Below are 18,308 nucleotides of genomic sequence, written 5' to 3' on the forward strand. Positions count from 1 at the left end.
CTGATCTCTGTTCTGTAAAAAAACACTTATCTTGGTTACGGTAAGAGATATCAAAAAAGTGATCAACTAATAAAATGTGTAAAATTTCAAATCCAACATTTTATCAGTTAACCGAATTTTGAGATCTCTTACAGCAACTGAGATAGGACCCCAAATATACCGGACGCCTGCTTTCTCCAACTTGTTAACTTTGATTTCGAAAATTCGAGAAATCTCCCGCTCGAAATGGTCTGCAAACACCGCGACGCAAAGTTGCAACCGGTTTGCGTACCGTAATCTCAAAAAATTCGATTTTTGAAGATTTTCAGCTTGTTCAAAGTTTTCAGAAGCCTGTAAAAATTATAAATATTTTTTTTTCAGAACAATATTTCCGCTGTTTTTTTTTCAGTATTTGACTTGAATTCCTTTATTTTTTTCGAATATGAAACCTTCAAATTTTAAATTCCCGCTAATATCCTTAAACGCGCCAGCCTGGCGCATCTCGCGATGCGTTGACTCATTTCTCGTGCGATGCATATTTTGAAGATTTAAAAGACTTTTTCAGCTTTTAATCCGAATTTTTCGGTTTTCTGACTAAAAAAATTGAAAGAAAGCGTAATTTTTATACAGAAATCCTGGAAAACTATCGATTTTTGCTATTTTTCAGCTAGAAAATGATTTTTTTACATAAAATTTTTTTTCAGAGTTTTAAGCATTTCAGAACGATTCGACTGGGAAATTGGCAGAAATTTAGAGAAAAGAACCTGAAAAATTCATTTTTAAAAGCTTTTTGAACCTGAAAATAATTTTTTTCACCTTTTTTTTCGATTTTTTTTGTAAAATTTTTATTGGTTTTCAGCTATTTTCTATCATTTTCTAGACCTTTTTTCACTCGATTTTTCACAAATTTCAGCCAATTTTTCTTCCAGAACTTTCCAAAAATGCTCGGCACCCGTCTGAGCACCACTGGCAGATGCCTTCTGGCCGCCACGTCGCATGTTGAAGTCTCCGGAGGCATTCAGAAGCGACAAATGGGACGGAGACAGCCGAAACAGGGAAAACCGCCGATTTTGCCGCCGTCTAAGAAGGTGCGGCGATGGGAACTAGGAGAAAAATATTTAAAAAAAATAAAAAATTCCCAAATTTTTTCCTGAAAAATCTGAAAAAAGTCATTTTTGTTGCCTGAAAACTAGAAAAAATAAGGAATTCTGAAATTTTTCGTCGAAAAAACCCCAATATTTCCTTCCAGGTCCTCTATCACGTCGTCCACGCCCCGTGGCAGAAACCAGAAGACGTCGAGGAGCTTCTGTGGCGTCGTCACGCCTACAACAACGCCGTCGTCTCGCTGCGCGAGGTTTTCCGCGCGGAAATCGCTCAAAACGCGTCACACGGACAGGGTATCGAGGCGATGAAGGAGGCAGAAGCGTTGGAATTCGATGAGCTGATTTTGGAGAATCAGAAGAGAAACGAGGTAAAATTTTGGTGGTTTTATGAGGAAAAATGATGAAAAAGGCCTGAAATCCTTAAAAATCTCATCCAATCACCTAAAAACGCCCGAAATTCGCTTTAAAGACCCCAAAAACAACCCATTTCCAACTTTTTTCCTCTTGGTGGCCTAACTTTTTGAAGCCATGGCCTAGAAATCCAAAACTCGGCCAGAAAGCTTTCAGCATTCCCGAATAGTACAAACTCCTCAGAATCCGGTCAAAAATCCCCAAAAACAACTAATTTTTAGCCATTTCTCCCTTGGTGGCCCAACTTTCCCAAACCATGGCCTAGGAATTCAAAACTCGGCCACAAGCTTCTAGCATCTTTCAAATAGCTCAAAATCCCCGAATTAGTGTCAAAAAACGATGAAAAAAAACCAATTTTCAACCATTTTCCCCTTGGTGGCCTAACTTTTTGAAGCCATGGCCTAGAAATCCAAAACTCGGCCACAAGCTTTTACTGCTTTTCATGTAGTTTAAAATCCTCGAAGTCCGGTCAAAAAACCCCATAAAAATGCCCATTTTTAGTATTTTTTGTTGGTGGCCTAACTTTTCCAAGTCATGGCCTAGAAATTCAAAACTAGGCCAGGAGGCTATTACTGCGTTCCAAGTAGCTCAAAATCCCCGAAATAGCGTTAAAAAACTATGAAAAACAACCCATTTTTCCCCTGGTGGCCTAACTTTTCCAAATGGTGGCCTAGGAATCCAAAACTCGGCCACAAGCTTTTACTGCTTTCCAAGCAGTTCAAAATCCTCAAAATCCTGTTAAAAAACCCCAAAAAACCACTCATTTTTAGCCATTTTTCCTTGATGACCTAACTTTTTGAAGCCATGGCCTAGAAATCACAAAACTAGGCCATAGCGATTCAGAAGTGATTTCTCTAAATTTCCAATGTTTTCAGACAAAACGAGCGGACCGTGAATTGCGAGAATCCGAGGCGACGAAGGAGACGAAACGAGTGATTCTAGATGAGATCCACGTGGAGCTGGAGAAGCGGAATCTGGAGAAGAAGGCGGCCGAGGAGGAGGTCAAACGGGCTATCGAACGATCGTCGGGCTTCGTGAATCGAGAGAATCTGGAAAAGAAGATTCTGGAGGCACTGGAGACGCCGACGATCTACGACTTCGCTATCGATCGAGCTGGAAATAAGTACTTCGTGCCACAACCGGTTAAATATCAAGAGGGAACACCGACACGACAGAAGGGACGGTTGTATGATCAGACACTGGGGACACAGATGGGAATGATGGAGGAAGCGGCTGCTAGTGGAGAGAACAGGCAGATGGAGCAGTAGAAGGTAGAAATGTGCGAAAAATTTGGAAAAATTGCACTAAAAATGATATTAATTACCTAAAAAATCACCTAAAAACCCCAAAAAAACAGCCCATTTTCCATAGGTAGGAGGTAGAAATCTGCGAAAAATTGCACTAAAAATGATAAAAACCGCATCTAATCACCTAAAATCAGCAAAAATCGAGTTTAATTGCCCAGAAATCCGGCTCCTGGACGTTTCAGAACCCGACGTTTCGGAACCCGACAGTTCAGAACCCGACAGTTCAGAACATGATGTTTCAAAACTTTTCTGCATTTTTGTATAGTGGTGTTTATGCACCAAATGAGCATTGCTCATTTCAATTTTGTGTTTTTCTGCTTTTTTGTTCATTCTCATCTACCGTACTCCAAATAATGATAGGTTCACACTGGGTATCTCTCAAAAAATCGAAAAAAATGAACTTTTCAAGAACGATGTCTTGAAGTACGCAATAATTTTTCCGGCGAATAGAAGTCTCATTTTGAATGGTTTTATTAATGACATCGTTCTTGAAAAGTTCAATTTTTTCGATTTTTTGAGAGATACCCAGTGTGAACCTATCATTATTTGGAGTACGGTAGATGAGAATGAATAAAAAAAGCAGAAAAACACAAAATTGAAATGAGCAATGCTCACCTGGTGCGCAAAAACCACTATACAAAAATGCAGAAAAGTTCTGAAACGTCGGGTTCTGAACTGTCGGGTTCCGAAATGTCCATGAGCCGAAATCCGATTTACGGCGAAAAAACCCAGCCAGAATCACCCATTTTCAGTCATTTTTAATTTGGTGGCCTAGAAATTCAAAACCTAGGCCACAAGCTTCCAGCATTACCAAATAGTTTAAAATCCTTGAAATCCGGTCAAAAAACCCCAAAAACAACGCATTTTCAGTCATTTTTTCCTGGTTGCCTAACTTTTTCAGCTCGTGGCCTAGAAATACAAAAACTCGGCCACACAGATTTTAGAATGAAAAAAGTTGAATTTTTTTGAAAAAAAAATCTCAAAAAACTTTTAGAAGTTTCTAAAAATCGACGACTTCTGAAGCGATTTTTTGGATTTTTTGGAAATTTGGAATTTTCGAATTTTTGAATTTTTCGGAAATTTTAAAAATCGAATTTCGGGATTTTCAGAAAAATTTTGTTTTCTATTTTTTTTTAAATTTAAAAATTTCGGAATTTTTCAGAATCCATCATCATCATCTTCCCCGACCAACGTCTTCTCCATCGCCTCCTTCTCCTTCTGCGTCTCCAGAATCTTCCGAGAACGGCGGCTACATTGTAGCCTTTGTAGTCTGCTGCGTCCTTTGATAATTGATAAGAAATCTTGTCTTTTTCTCTGCGTCTCTTCTCTCTCCTTTTCCCCTCTTTTCACTGTTTTTGTAGCTCAAAATAGGCCTTTTTTTCTTGATTTTTGGCTCAGAATTTGGTTTTTTTGTAGTTTGTAGTGTGTTTGTTGATTTTCCTTATATTTTTTTATCGTATAAAAATTTCTTTTTTTCTATTTTTTTTTGCTAATTTCGAAAACTTGAAAAAGCGATTTTCGATATTTACAGAATTTCCCCTAAAAATCGCTGAAAAATGAACACTTATGTGGCTGAAATTGGGGAAATTGTGAGGGCCCAACGGCGAGACGAGGAATATGTCGATGAGATTTCAGAGAAATTTAGCAAGGTTTTTTGAAAAAAAAACGCTGGGCGCGAAATTTAATTTTTTAGAAAAAATTGAAAAAAAAATTTTTTCTGAAAATTTGAAAAATTCTGAAATTTTCAAAATTGTCCAATCGCGATAAAAATTGATATCACGAGCTGAAACAGGCTAAAAATAAAAATACTGAAAGAAATTTTCAGAAAAATCGAAATTTGAAAAAAAAATTTTTGAAATTTTCAAAAAAAAATTTTTTTTCAGTTTTGGGTTTTTTTCGAAAATTTCTATCAGTTTTTTCCTTTTTTTTTTAGCTAATTTCAGCTCGTCATATCAATTTTTATCGCGATTGGACCACTTTGAAAATTTTCGATTTTTGAAAAATTAAAAAAAAACTTCAAAAAATTCAAATTTCGCACTTTATCTCAAAAATCTGAATTTTTGGCTGAAAATTCTGAATATTGCTTCAATTTTTAGAGCGGGAAATTTGAATTTTTTCAGGTATTCAAAGAGCTTCTCGGTCAACGTCGTTGGATACGGTGGTACCCGTATCTGAAGACCATCGCATCGAGTTTGTACTACTCGAGTACGGTAGTTGTTGGTGAGTTTTGGAAAATTTTTTGAATTTTTTTTTCAAATTTTCGATTTGTTTTTTCGAAAAAATGGATTTTCAGCCATTATTTCATAATTTCTGAAAATTTCAAAAAAAAAATTTTTTTTTGAATTTTTCAAATTTTCCAGGAAACCAAACGCTCGGCGAGGAATACGTGCATCTATTCGAATCGGACGGTCTTCAGAGAGTGGTCCCATCGATACCCTCTAGAGTCTCTTTCGTTTTATTGCACTCTGTTTTTCCGCTGATTTCGAATTTTTTGATTCAGGTACAGTAATCCAAAAAATTTGAAAAGTTGCAAAAATCGATGAAAATTCTGAAAAAAAATTTTGAAAAAAATCTGAAAATTTGAATTTTCAAATATGTGAAATTTTTGAAAAAAAATTTTTTTGAAAAATTTTTTTCTGAATTTTTCAAAAAAAATTATTCGAAAAATTCAAAAAATCGAAAAAAAATGTGTTTTATTTGGCTGAAAATTCAAAAATATGAGGTCAAAATGCTGTAAATTTAAATTTCAGACATCAAAAATTCGAAATTTTTCAAAAAATCTGAGAATCTGAAAAATCAAAAATTCAAAAAAATCAAATTTTTTCGAAATTTCCTAGCGAAAAATCCAGTTTTTTGTCATCAATTTTGCTACAAAAATGAAAAAAATCTGAAAATTCGAAAAAATAATTTTCCCTGAAAATCCCATTTTTCAGAAAAAATCTGTAAATTTGACTCTAAACTGCTGGAATCAATCAATTTCGGAGCTCCAAAAAAAATCAATAATTTCCGCTGAAAATTGAAAAAAAAATCCGAAAAAAATTCAATTTTTTTGGCAAATTTTCAAAAATTTTCAACAAAATTTCAAAATTTTGGAATTTAAAAATTTAAAAATACGATTTTCAGAGCCTGAAAATCGATATTTTTTCGGATAATCAAAAAAAAAATTGTTTTTTCGAAAATTCAAAAAATCTCTTCCAGAAAGCGGAAGCGACTCTAACGCATCCATCAACCAATCGATTCCTCGGAATCGATATTCGATCGAATCGCAAAGCGCGTCAATCCTTCCTTGACGTCTTTCATTGGCTCCGTACCGTACTCTTCCCCCAACTGCAACGGGCTCATTGTGCCCTATTTTATATCACTGGGTCGTACTACAGTATCGCTAGAAGAGCTACACGGATACGATTTTTGTCGGCCAGCGCTCAATCGGATATACCGGTAGGGAAATTTCGAAAAAAAATTTTTCAAACTGTAATTTTCAGAATTTTCACTATTTTACAGTTAAAAACTTTGAAAAATCGATTTTTTCCGAATTTTATCGATTTTCGACCCAATTTTTCAGGCGCTAAAGGTCTATCGATTTTTGGGATTTGTCACCTTGGCTCAATTGGCGATCAGTGCACTTTTAGCGATTTTTAGCTGGCTGGAAACCGAAAAATCGCAAAAAAACCTGGAAAAATCGAAGGATCAGAAGCTCGGAAAAGGATTGGAATCGAGTGATTTGGACGCGATATCGGTGAGAAATATCGGAAATTTTGAGCGGAAAATTGGCTGGAAATGACTGAAAATTATCGACTTTTGCAAAAAAAAAATATTTGAAATAAATTTCAAAATTTCCCCGATTTTTCATACTAATTTTCAGCGATTTTCAGTCAGTTTTAAGCCTAAAATTCGAAAAAAAAATATTTTTTCGAATTTTTTTTTTCGAAAATTTGCATCATTTTTGAAGCATTTTCCATCGTGTTTTTCCGACAAAATTCAGATTTTTTTTGCTAAAAAATGACGAAAAATCAGCATAAAATAGTCTGAGATCAGCTGAAAATTTCTAGAATATTTCAAAAAAAAATTTTTTTAAAGCAAAATTATCGATTTTTTTCAGCTGTCGCATCCAACGTTCCAGTGCACCATCTGCCTGGAGAACCGTAATCCTTCGGCCCTCTTCTGTGGCCACCTCTTCTGTTGGCAGTGTATTCAAGAGCACGCCACGACGTATTCTGGTTCCACGTCATCTGCCCGGTGCCCATCGTGTCGACTGGAATTTCAGCCTCGTGACGTCACGCCGCTTCTAAATTTGTAGTGAAAATATGTCGCTGAAAATGATGAAAAATCAGTTGAATTATGGGTTTCTTAAAGTGGTGAGCTTTTTTTCATTTTTTAGCGATTTTTAGAAAATTTCTCATTTGAGCGCGTTTGCTAAAAATAACTGAAAATGGTCTCAAGTTCGCTAAAAATGAACGAAATCGACCCGAAATTCACGAAAAATTACTTTAAAACATCCTAAAAGTCGAAAAATGTCATTTTTAGCGATTGTTAGCAAAATTCTCAATGGAGCGCGTTTGTTAAAATTGGACGGAAATGATCAGAAATGGTCTAAAACGATCTGAAATTCACAAAAAATAACTTAAAATGGCTGAAATAGCAATAAAATAGTCAAAACATGTGATTTTTAGCGATTTTCCGCAAAAATTCTCAATGGAGCGCGTTTGCCAAAACTGGCTAAAAACCACTAAAACTGATTGAATCAGCCTGAAATTGACTGAAAGTGACCTGAAATAGTCTAAAATTGACTAAAACCTGATGTTTAGCGATTTTTAGCAAAATTATCAATAGAGCGCATTTGCTAAAATTTGCAAAAAATGGCTGAAAACGATCTGTAATTGACAAGAAATGGCTGAACATAGCCTAAAATGCTGAAAAGTCTCATTTTTTGTGATTTTTACAAAATTCTCAATATAGCGTGTTTGCTAAAATGGCCCAAAATTTGTTGAAATTGACCCCAAACGATTTGAAATTTACTAAACATGGTTTGAAATTGCTTAAAATAGTCAAAAATCTGGTTTTTAGCGAGTTTTAGCAAAATTCTCAACAGAGCGCATTTGCTAAAACTAGCTATAAATGGTTCAAAATTTGCTAAAAATGACCTAGAAAAGCCTGAATTCACTATAAATGGCTTGAAATAGCTCAAAACACTCGAAAAATAGGAGTTTTAGTAAATTTTAGCAAAATTCTCATTGGAGCGCATTTTCGAAAATTAGCAAAATATGACTGAAAACGACCTGAAATCGACTAGAAATGGCTTAATATAGTCTAAAATGCTGAAAACCGTCTTTTTTATGGATTTTAGCAAAATTCTGAATAGAGCGCATTTGCTAATATCAGCTAAAAATAACCATTTTTCAGTCATCTCTTTGTCAATATTCGTCTCCCAATCACCATCCAACCATCTATTTCACCGGAATCCAACCAACCGGAATTCCCCATCTCGGCAATTTCTTCGGATCGATCGAACCGTGGATCGATTTACAGAATTCTGTGAATCCAGAGGATCAGATGATGTTATCAGTTGTCGATCAACACGCTATCTCGTTGGGACCACTTCCAGCTGATCAGGTAAACAAAAATTAGCGCGAAAAAAAAAATTTTTTTTCGAAAATTTTTGAAATTTTCAAAATTGTCCAAACGCGATAAAAATTGATATCACGAGCTGAAACAAGCTGAAAATGCGAAAACTGGAAAAAATTTTCGAAAAAATCAAAATTTGAAAAAAAAAATTGTTGGGAATTTTTCGACAAAAATTTTTTTCCGATTTTTGATTTTTTTTTTCGGCAAGTTCTTCCAGTTTCCTCATTTTCAGCCAATTTCGATTTTAAAAATTTCAGAAATTTTCAAAAATTTTTGAAAAAAAATTTTTTTTTCAAAATTTCGAATTTCGCGCTGTTTTTTGAAAATTTTGAAATTTCAGCTCCGCCGAAACACCCGCCAAATGACCGCGAGTGTCATCGCTTGTGGTGTCGATCCATCCCGAACTTTGCTCTTCCGTCAATCCGATATCCCCCAGATTGCTCAGCTTTCGTGGATTCTCGGCTCACTACAAACTACATCCAAGCTGGCACGTCTTCCGCAATACAAGGAAAAACAGGAGAGGTTTGTGAGGACCATTTTGCAGCTCTAGAAATCGATTTTGGACAGTTTTGAGCCAATTTTAGCAAATGCGCTCTATTGAGAATTTTGTAAAAAATTGCAAAAAATCACATTTTTGACTATTTAAAGCTATTTTTCATGATTTGTAGTCAATTTCCAGTCATTCTGGGTAATTTCTGATCATTTTCGGTCACTTTTAGTAATCGCGCTCTAATGAGAATTTTGCTAAAATCGCTAAAAATGACATTTTTCAACAAATTTCTTTGCAGATTCAAAAAAGGCGACATTCCAGTCGGCCTCCTCACCTACCCTCTCCTCCAAGCGGCCGACGTTTTGACATTCAAAGCGACTACAGTACCCGTCGGCGAAGATCAAAGCCAACATTTAAACCTCTTGGGTGGTCTGGCCTACGCATTCAATAAGACATATCAAACTGACATCTTTCCAATTCCAAAACAGTTGACAAGAGAGAAAAATGCGAGAATTCGATCGCTAAGAGAGCCGGAGAAGAAGATGAGCAAAAGTTCGGGTGGACCAAGAAGTCGTATTGAGGTATGGGGGAAAATTGTCTGAAAATGATCTGAAATCAGTTCTAAACGGCTCTGAAATCTCTGGAAATGGCCAAAAACGGCCTGAAATAGCCTCAAATAGTCGAAAAACGCCATTTTTAGCGATTTCAGATAAAATTCTCAATAGAGCGCGTTTGCCAAAATCAGCTGGAATTGACCCCAAAAAACCTGAAATATGTTAAAGACCGCTTAAAAAGGGCTGAAAATAGCCTGAAACAGCCAAAAAAAAGCCATTTTTAGCAGTTTGTAACGAATTCTCATTAGAGCGCATTTGCTAAAATCAGCTTACATGAGTTTGAAATGGCCAAACGACCTGAAATTCATTAAATAAAGCTGAAAATGACCGAATAATGTCGAAAATTTGATTTTTAGCAATTTTAAACCAAATTATCATTAGAGCGCGTTTGCTAAAACTGGCTGAAAATACACCCAAATGACCTAAAATTGATTAGGAATGGCTTAGAATGGCCTAATATAGCCGAAAATGTGATTTTCAGCGATTTTCAGCAAAATTATCAATAGAGCGCATTTGCTAAAATGGTCAAAAATTGACTAGAATTTACTACAAACTACCTGAAATTAACCAGAAATGGCTTAGAATGGCTTAAAATAGCCGAAAATGTGATTTTCAGCGATTTTGAGCGAAAGTCTCATTAGAGCGCGTTTGTTAAAATGGTCCAAAATTGACTAAAATAGATCCCAAACCACCTGAAGTCCATTCTAAATGGCTGAAAATAGCCCAAAGTAGACGAAAATTTCATTTTCAGCGATTTTCCAGGAAATTCTCATTAGAGCACATTTGCTACTTTTTTCAGATCACCGACTCCCGTGAGACCATCATTGAAAAGTGCCAAAAAGCGCAAAGTGACACGGCTGGCGCTGTGACTTATGATAAGAAGAATCGATTGGCTGTGTCGAATTTGGTAGGTCAAAGAATTGGAAAATGCGCTCCAATGAGAAAAGTTGGGAAAAGTCGATTTTTTGGCGGGTTTTCGAGCGGAATTTTTGATAAATTGGCAATTAGAGCGAATTTGAGGCTCTCTGAAATTGGTAGATTGCAAAAATTTTTCAAAAAAATGTGGAAAACGCGCTCCAATGAGAAAAGTTGGGAAAATTCGATTTTTTTTTGGCGGTTTTTTGAATTCCCGCTCAAATTTTTCGGCAATTCTCAACAGAGCGAATTTGCAGCTCGATCTCTACTCGGCGATCACCAAGACGCCACTCTCGGAAATCGACTATTCCAGCTGGTCGACGCTGGACCTGAAAATGAATTTGGCCGAAAAAATCGATAATCGGCTGGAGCCGATTAGAGAGAAATTCGAGGAGCTGGAGAATAGTGAAGAGGTGCGGGCTGGCGGGAATTTGAAGTTTTCAAGTTTTCAAGAAAAAGAAAAAATTTTTTTTTGAAAAATATCGATTTTTTGGAATTTTTCGAAAATTTTCAAATTTTTCAAAAATCGATTTTTTTTTCAGATCGACAAAATTCTAGAACGGAATGGCGACGCGGCGCGAGAAATTGCTGAGAAGAATCTCAAGGAAATTCGTCGGATTGTTGGATTCTTGTGATTTTGTGAAATTATCGATTTTTTGGATTTTTGAGATTTTAGGCATTTTTTTTTGATTTTCAGTTTTTTGTTGTTATTTTTGAATATTGATTTTTTAAATGAAGAATGAAGGATTTTTTAAAGATTTTCAGCATTTTTTCAGATTTTTCAGAAATACCCAAAAAATTGAAATTTCGGAATTTTTCAAATATTCAAAATTTGAGAATTCTTCAAAAATTCCACTCAAAAAACCGCCGAAAAATCGATTTTTCTCAATTTTCTCAATGGAGCGCATTTTCTTTCCGATTTTTTCAAATAAATGCAAATGCGCTCTAATGAGAATTTCTTTAAAAATCGCTGAAAATGGCACAATTTTAGACTATTTTAAGCCATTTCTAGCCATATTCAATGAATTTCAGGTCGTATGGCACTATTTCGGGCCATTTTCTGCTTATTTCAGCAAATGCGCTCTACTGAGAATTTTGTGAAAAATCGTTAAAAATCACATTTCCGACACCTTTGAGGCATTGTAAGATGTTTTCAATGAACTTCGGCGCGTTTTGGATCATTCCTCACCTTTTTCGGTCAATTTTAGCAAACGCGCTCTAATGTGAATTTCGTTAAAAATCGATGAAAATGTATTTTTCATGTCATGTAAAATGTATTCCGTTCTCATCCATGCTGAATCGTTTTCCAGCAATTTCAGGTCATTTGGACCATTTTCAGCTGATTTTAGCAAATGCGCTCTATAGAGAATTTTGCTGAAAATCGCTAAAAGTGACATTTTTGACTACTTTTAGCCATTTCAAGCAATTTCTAGTGAATTTCAGGTAGTTTAGAGACAATTCTAGTCAATTTTGGACAATTTTAGCAAATGCGCTCTACCGAAAATTTCGTTAAAAATCGCTAGAAACCACGTTTCCGGCTATTTCAGACCATTCTGAGCAATTTTTAGTTAATTTCAGGTAGTTTGGAGTCATGTTTGGACAATTTTAGAAAATGCGCTCTACCGAAAATTTCGTTAAAAATCGCTTAAAATCAAAATTTTGGATATTCAGAATCATCTTAAGCCTATGGAATTGGATTTCAAGCCGTTTCAAGTCGATTTCAGTAATTTTTGGGCAATTTTAGGCCAATTTTAGCAAACGCGCTCTATTGAGACTTTTTGTCTAAAATCGCTTAAAAATGTCATTTTTGGCTATTTTAAGCGATTTTTCATGGGTTTAGGTCGTTTTTTTTTCAGATTTCTGGGATTTTTGAGCTGTAAATTCAATTTTTTTCGATTTTTTTTCGAATTTAGAGAAGAGAAATTTATAATTAAAATTTTACAAAAAAAAGAAAAAGAAAAATGCTTTTAAGACATAAAAAATACATTTGAGGGGTTGGGGGGAATGCAAAATATACGGTTTTTAAAGGGATTTTTAGGAGGGAAAAAGTGAAAATTTCAGAGAAAATAAAGCTTGGGAGATTATAGAGGGGGGACGAAAAATAGGGGGAAAAACGAGATTTTCAGAGTTTTTAGAGCAAAAAATATGGAAAAAATGCCACTTTTTAAGAAAAAAATGACTGAAGATTTTCAAGCTCAAAAAAGTCCCAAAAATCTCAAATTTCCCATTACAGTAACCTCAAAATTATCAAAATTCGCTCTAATGAGCGACAGCATGATTTCCATTGATGATAGCGAGAAGAGCGTCACGATAGGCTCCCGAGGTGTCGCCCTTGACCATATCAGCCAAGCTCTTCTGGTAGAGCTCGGCGAACTCGTTCTTGATGAGCTCCAAGTCGACTTCCGAGCGAGTGACGAGCACACGAATCAAATCGTTATCACGGGTTCCCAGTCCCTTCATGGAGGCGTGGAGCTGTTGAGCGAAGAACTTCTGCTTGTCGGAAGCGGCACGGACGATCGTCAAGTAGGATTTCTGGAAAATATAACTTTGTTTTTTGAATTCCTGAGCTCAAGGGCTTTAAAATGAGCCCAAACTCGGCTAGGTTCCGCCCACTTTGAGATTTTCGATAAACGCGCTCCAATGAGAATTTCGTAGAAAATCGCTGAAAATCACATTTTCGACTATTTTAGGCAATTTCTAGCCAATTCAAAGTCATTTCAGGTCGATTTCAGCCAATTTTAGACCATTCTCTGCTAATTTCAGCAGAAGCGCTCTATAGAGAATTTTGTCGAAAATCGCTTAAAATCACATTTTTGATGGGTTCAAACTGCTGAAAGCGATTTCTAGTCAATTTGAGGTCGTTTAAAGCCATTTTGAGCTCATTTTGATCGAATTTAGCAAACGCGCTCTACTGCTAATTCTTGAAAACTAACTGTAACTCGCTTCATGTTGGTCCATTTTTGATCAAACCTAGATTTTTGAAAAAAAAAAAAAAAAAATTTTTTTGAAAAATGGAGCCTGGACCCCCATCGTGTTTATACTCATTTTGACGCTCTCAACTGGGAAAACTTCAATCTGGCCTCCAATCTGAGTAAAATTGCTCACCTGAAGATCTCCGGAAAACTCCTTCTCGATGGACTTCTCGATGGAAGCACCGGCGAGCTCCTGGAAGTAGGCGAAGACCTTGCGGAGCTGGTATTGGTTCTGGGTGGCGAGAATGTGAAGGAAATGGGTTCCATCCTTCTTGGCAAGCTTGGCTTTGCCGTCGGCGAACAGACGAACGGCGTCCTGGAAAAGTTGATTTTCAGATCTAGATTTTCAGCCAATTTATCTGGGTTACGGTAGGAGATATCAAAAAGTTGTCAACTGATAAAATGCTTATCATATTATCAGTAACATTTTGCTAGTTAGCCACTTTTTGATATCTCTTACAGTAACCGAGATAAATGCACTCAAAGTTGACAGGCCCTTCTATTAGACGGTTGACGCATTTCTAGCTGTCCAATTTCGATCAAAACTATATTTTTGAATTTGTGAACTCAAGAGCTTCAAAATGAGCTCAAACACGACTAGGCTCCGACTATTTTGAGATTTTATGGCAAACGCGCTCTACTGCTAATTTCAGAAAATTGGCTCTAACTTGCTTAGTTGTGGTTCAATTTGAACGAAATTTGGATTTTTGTGTTTCTCGCATCTTGCCCTTCAAAATGAGTATAATCACGACCTAGTTAAACAAAATTGAGTCAAACGCGCTCTACCGCTAATTTCACAAAATGGGCTGTAACTCGCTTAGTTCTGGTCCAATTTTGATGAAAATTAGATTTTTGAGCTTCTCAAGCGATGAGCTTCAAAATTAGTATAATCACGACCTAGTTTCTTGAACTTTGAAAATCGAGCTATAAGCTAGCTTTCTAGCGAATTATGGTTTTTGAGCTATATTTTCGCACCAAACTCACATCCTTAGCCTGGGCATCATTGGTATCATGAGATCCGTCCTTGGACCCAGTGACAAGGCTAACCAACAAGTCACGGAACTCTCCAGAAGTGTCTCCAGCGACGTCGGCCTCCAAGGCCTTACCGTACTCCTTCTCATAGGTGACACGAATGGCACGGAGCTGGTCTACGGTACGGGAGCACAGGATTTCGATAAGGACAGCCTCATCAGTTCCCAATCCCTTCATAGCGGCCTTCAACTGCTTGACATCGTAGTCCAATGGGGTGTCCATTAGAGCGAAGATGCATTTCTCCAAATCGCCGGAGAACTTCTTGTCCAGCGCGGTGATGAGGTCCTTTCCGTACTTGAGTTTGTATGGCTCACGGAGCAGCTGGCGTTGAGCATTCGAGATGGAAGTGAGCACACTGACAACACCGTCCTTATCACCGGCACGGAGCGCTCGATCGATTTTCTCGGCGAACATTGGAGCGTTGAACTCCTTGTTGTCGACGATGGTGGCGTATGGCGAAGTCATTCTGGAATATCGATTTTTTGGATTTTGGGTGGAACAAAGTGGGAAAAACTACGAAAAAGACGGTTTAAAGCCAATTTTGAGCCATTTAAGCGATTTCTAGTATATTCCATAGTATTTTTAGTGAATTTTAGAATATTTTAAGGAATTTTTAAACAAAATTTTTTTTCAAAAGTTTGAAAATTTGAATTATTCAGCTTTTCAGGTTCTTGGAACCTTTGGGTTTTTAGCGGATTTCTGACTATTTTGGACCATTTTTGACGAATTTTAGGTGAATTTCGGACTATTTTCAGTCATTTTAAACGAGTTTTTTGACAATTTGAATTTTCAAAAATTTTCAGATTTTCTAGATTTTGAAATTTTTAGGGTTTTTAACGAATTTTTGATTTTTTCAAACGTTTTTTAGCAGTTTCTAGACAATTTTATAGCTATTTTTAGTGAGTTTTTGGACTATTTTAGGCCAATTTTTACGCATTTTTCGAAAATTTGAATTTTCAGAATTTTTTGAACTTTTCGGGGTTTTAGCGGAATACGGAAAATTTTTAGACCATTCTCAACAAATTTTTGACATTTTTAAAGGTATTTTTAGAGAGTTTTCGACTGTTTTAAGTCATTTTAAGCGAATTTTTTGAAAAATGTGAAAAATTGATTTTTCCAAATTTTTAGTCTGTTGTTAGCGAATTTTGGGCCAATTTATTTGTTTATTGGCAAGTTTTTTACTATTTTCAGCGAATTTCAGGCCATATTCAGCAGTAAATTGACAAAATTTCGATTTTTTCGAATTTTCTGTACTTTTGTCGTTTTTTACATCGCAAAACTTGATTTTTCAATGAAAGCATGTCGTAAAATCCGATTTTTCCAAAATTTCACAACTCAAATCTGAAAAAACGCCGAAAATCGGCTGAAACTTGATGAAAAAAGATTCCGAAATGCCGAAAAATCTCTAAAAGTCATTCGGCTCGAGACCCGCAAGAAAGCTTTCTTGCGTGCGCCTTTGAAGTACGGTAGTTTTGAAAAATATCGTTATTCTTCGTAAATTTACTCTAGAAATTTCGAGATTTTCGGCCAAAAACAAGCTTTGAAATTATGAGAAAAAAATTATAAATTACGAAAAATTTAGATTTAAAAGCCTTAAAAAGCTTCTACAATTGTCTATAATTTTGAAAATATCAAGAACAAAATAAAAATCAAAAATTCAAAGATAAGAACTTTTCTAGATAACATAAAAAAAGAAACAGTTCTGTTCTCTCTCACTGAGTTTCTGTGTCTTTTTGAATGAAATGAAAAGAGCGGCGCCGCGGCGGAAAAAGGGGGCGGAGTCTGCGCCCCAACGATGAATCATTCTAGAGAGAGAGGGAGAAGACGCAGAGAAAAAAGACAACAAAAACAAAAAAAAGAAAAGGGATAGAAATGATGAAATTCGTATCTTTTTTAGGTATCTTTTTGCTGATGAAAAATAGAAAATAGAAATTTCGAAATAGCAGAAAAAATTAGGTGATTCATCTTTTTGATAAATTTGTGGTTTTTGAGATTTAGAATATTCTAGAAAAATTGGGAATTTTTGGAATCTAGAAAATTTAAAATCTGAAATTTGAAAAAATTTTGAAATCTTGGGAATTTTAAAATTAGCATTTCGGTTTAAAAAAGAAGGCATTTTAGAACTTTCTGGATTTTCAAGAAATTACGGAAACCTGAAAATTTTCCTAAAAATATACTACAAGACAGAAGATGACTCATGAAGCCCTTCCACTTTGTGTGTCTTCTAACTAGAAGATACTGTACTTTCCGTCCGTTTTGTTCTAAGAAGTGAATCATACTCTACAATACCCCCCAAGGAACCGCATGAGTAATGAGAGGTACTGTACTACAAAAAAGAGAACGAACAACAAAAAAAAAAGAACAAGACAAAATGGGGGAACTGTTTGTGCCTGGTACGGACGGAGAGGAGAACGGAACGGAGATAGAAAAAGAGAAAAGAGATGCTGTTGTTTTTGCATGATGCATCAGAATAAAAAAGAGGAAAGATGGCGCAAAATAAAAAAAGAATAGATCAAAACAACAAAAAAATCATGGTTCACAAGCTCTTGAATGAATGACTAGGGTTCTAGAAGATTCTATAGGCTCTGGAAACTTCTGGGAGCTTCTAAAAGCGTCTAGAAGCATTCTGTAGATTCTGGAAGGTTCCACAAGCTTCTCAGCGGAGGAATTCAAGGTTTTAGAAGATTCTATATGCTCTGGAAAACTCTGGGAGCTTCTAGGAACGTCTGGAAGTTTCAGACGACTTCAAAAGTTTCAAAAATAGCGAAAAAGAACCTAGGAAGGTTCCAGAAAGCTTTAGAAAGCTTTTAGCATACCGTAAAAACTCTATTAGATAGCCACCCCGAATTGAATGCCAGCCTCTAATATAGTGCCATACTAGGGCACCTCCGAACAATAGAGTGCCAGCCCCTAATATAATGGTAGTGCGGAGTTGGTGTCACTGTGGTGAAAGTTGAAGAATAACACAAAAAATCATTTTCTGGTTTTCTAGCTTTTTTCAAGCTTAAAGGGGGACTCCGACCAAAAATTTTTATTGCATTAAAATGTGCACACTCTCCCCAGCTCCTAATATGAACTGCAAGCCTTTTTCTCAGCGGAGCGCGGTTGCGCGCGGCGAAAATTTTGATTTTTAAATTTTGTACTAAAAACCGGTTTTTAGCAAAATTTTCGTATTTTTCGCCAATTTTTTCAATTTATCGTCCATAGGAATTGTTAAACCGACTAAAACACACATTTTAAGTACAAAAGCAGCAAGTTCCGACTAAAAATGAAAGAGGAGATAGATTTTTAAGCAATTTTCTAAAAACGGAAATTTCTCGAATTGTTCGGTGTTTTAAGAATTTTTTTTGTTGAACTATTGTAAAGAATTAATTTTTGAGTGTTTCGAATTATTATCCGCCAAAATGCTCTACCGGTCAAAAAAGATATTGCGATTTTTAGAAAATTGCTTAAAAATCTATCTCCTCTTTCATTTTTAGTCGGAACTTGCTGCTTTTGTACTTAAAATGTGTGTTTTAGTCGGTTTAACAATTCCTATAGACGAAAAATTGAAAAAAAATTGGCGAAAAATACGAAAATCTTGCTAAAAACCGGTTTTTCAGTACAAAATTTAAAAAATAAAAATTTTCACCGCGCGCAACCGAGCTCCGCTGAGAAAAAGGCTTGCAGCTCATATTTTTCACTGGGGAGAGCGTGATGTGTTAAAAGTTATCTATTTTCCGAATATTATTGCGAAAAAATTCAAAAAAAATCCGAAATTCCCGAAAAACGGCGTTGAAAAGGAAGAAAATTCAAAAAAGGTGCCGCCGGGGGACGAGGATTTTCAGTGAGAAACCTAGGCCACGGCTTTCCTACGTGGCAAA

The 18,308-nt window shown here is 35.9% G+C and overlaps 3 protein-coding genes across 3 annotated transcripts; 2 read left to right on the plus strand and 1 right to left on the minus strand.

Annotated features, from left to right (window-relative positions):
- Positions 1–920: 920 nt before the first annotated feature.
- Positions 921–2,761, plus strand: Cbr-mrps-26 (the record flags this gene model as incomplete). The annotated part of the gene is made up of 3 exons (XM_002642731.1): positions 921–1,067; positions 1,229–1,450; positions 2,369–2,761. The coding sequence occupies 3 exons, from the start codon at positions 921–923 to the stop codon at positions 2,759–2,761; spliced, it is 762 nt and encodes a 253-aa protein (XP_002642777.1).
- A 1,595-nt stretch (positions 2,762–4,356) lies between these two features.
- Positions 4,357–11,076, plus strand: Cbr-wars-2 (the record flags this gene model as incomplete). Its single annotated transcript, XM_002642730.1, has 12 exons — positions 4,357–4,449; positions 4,921–5,020; positions 5,161–5,300; positions 5,999–6,238; positions 6,363–6,536; positions 6,900–7,073; positions 8,201–8,410; positions 8,763–8,944; positions 9,211–9,493; positions 10,326–10,433; positions 10,699–10,854; positions 10,984–11,076. The coding sequence occupies 12 exons, from the start codon at positions 4,357–4,359 to the stop codon at positions 11,074–11,076; spliced, it is 1,953 nt and encodes a 650-aa protein (XP_002642776.1).
- A 1,624-nt stretch (positions 11,077–12,700) lies between these two features.
- Positions 12,701–14,910, minus strand: Cbr-nex-1 (the record flags this gene model as incomplete). The annotated part of the gene is made up of 3 exons (XM_002642729.1): positions 12,701–12,973; positions 13,547–13,729; positions 14,398–14,910. 3 exons carry the CDS (start codon positions 14,908–14,910, stop codon positions 12,701–12,703), a joined length of 969 nt encoding a protein of 322 aa, XP_002642775.1.
- Between the last annotated feature and the right edge of the window lie 3,398 nt (positions 14,911–18,308).

Source organism: Caenorhabditis briggsae, assembly GCF_000004555.2.
Source record: "Caenorhabditis briggsae complete genome, chrIII, whole genome shotgun sequence".
In the NCBI taxonomy this organism is placed as follows: domain Eukaryota; kingdom Metazoa; phylum Nematoda; class Chromadorea; order Rhabditida; family Rhabditidae; genus Caenorhabditis; species Caenorhabditis briggsae.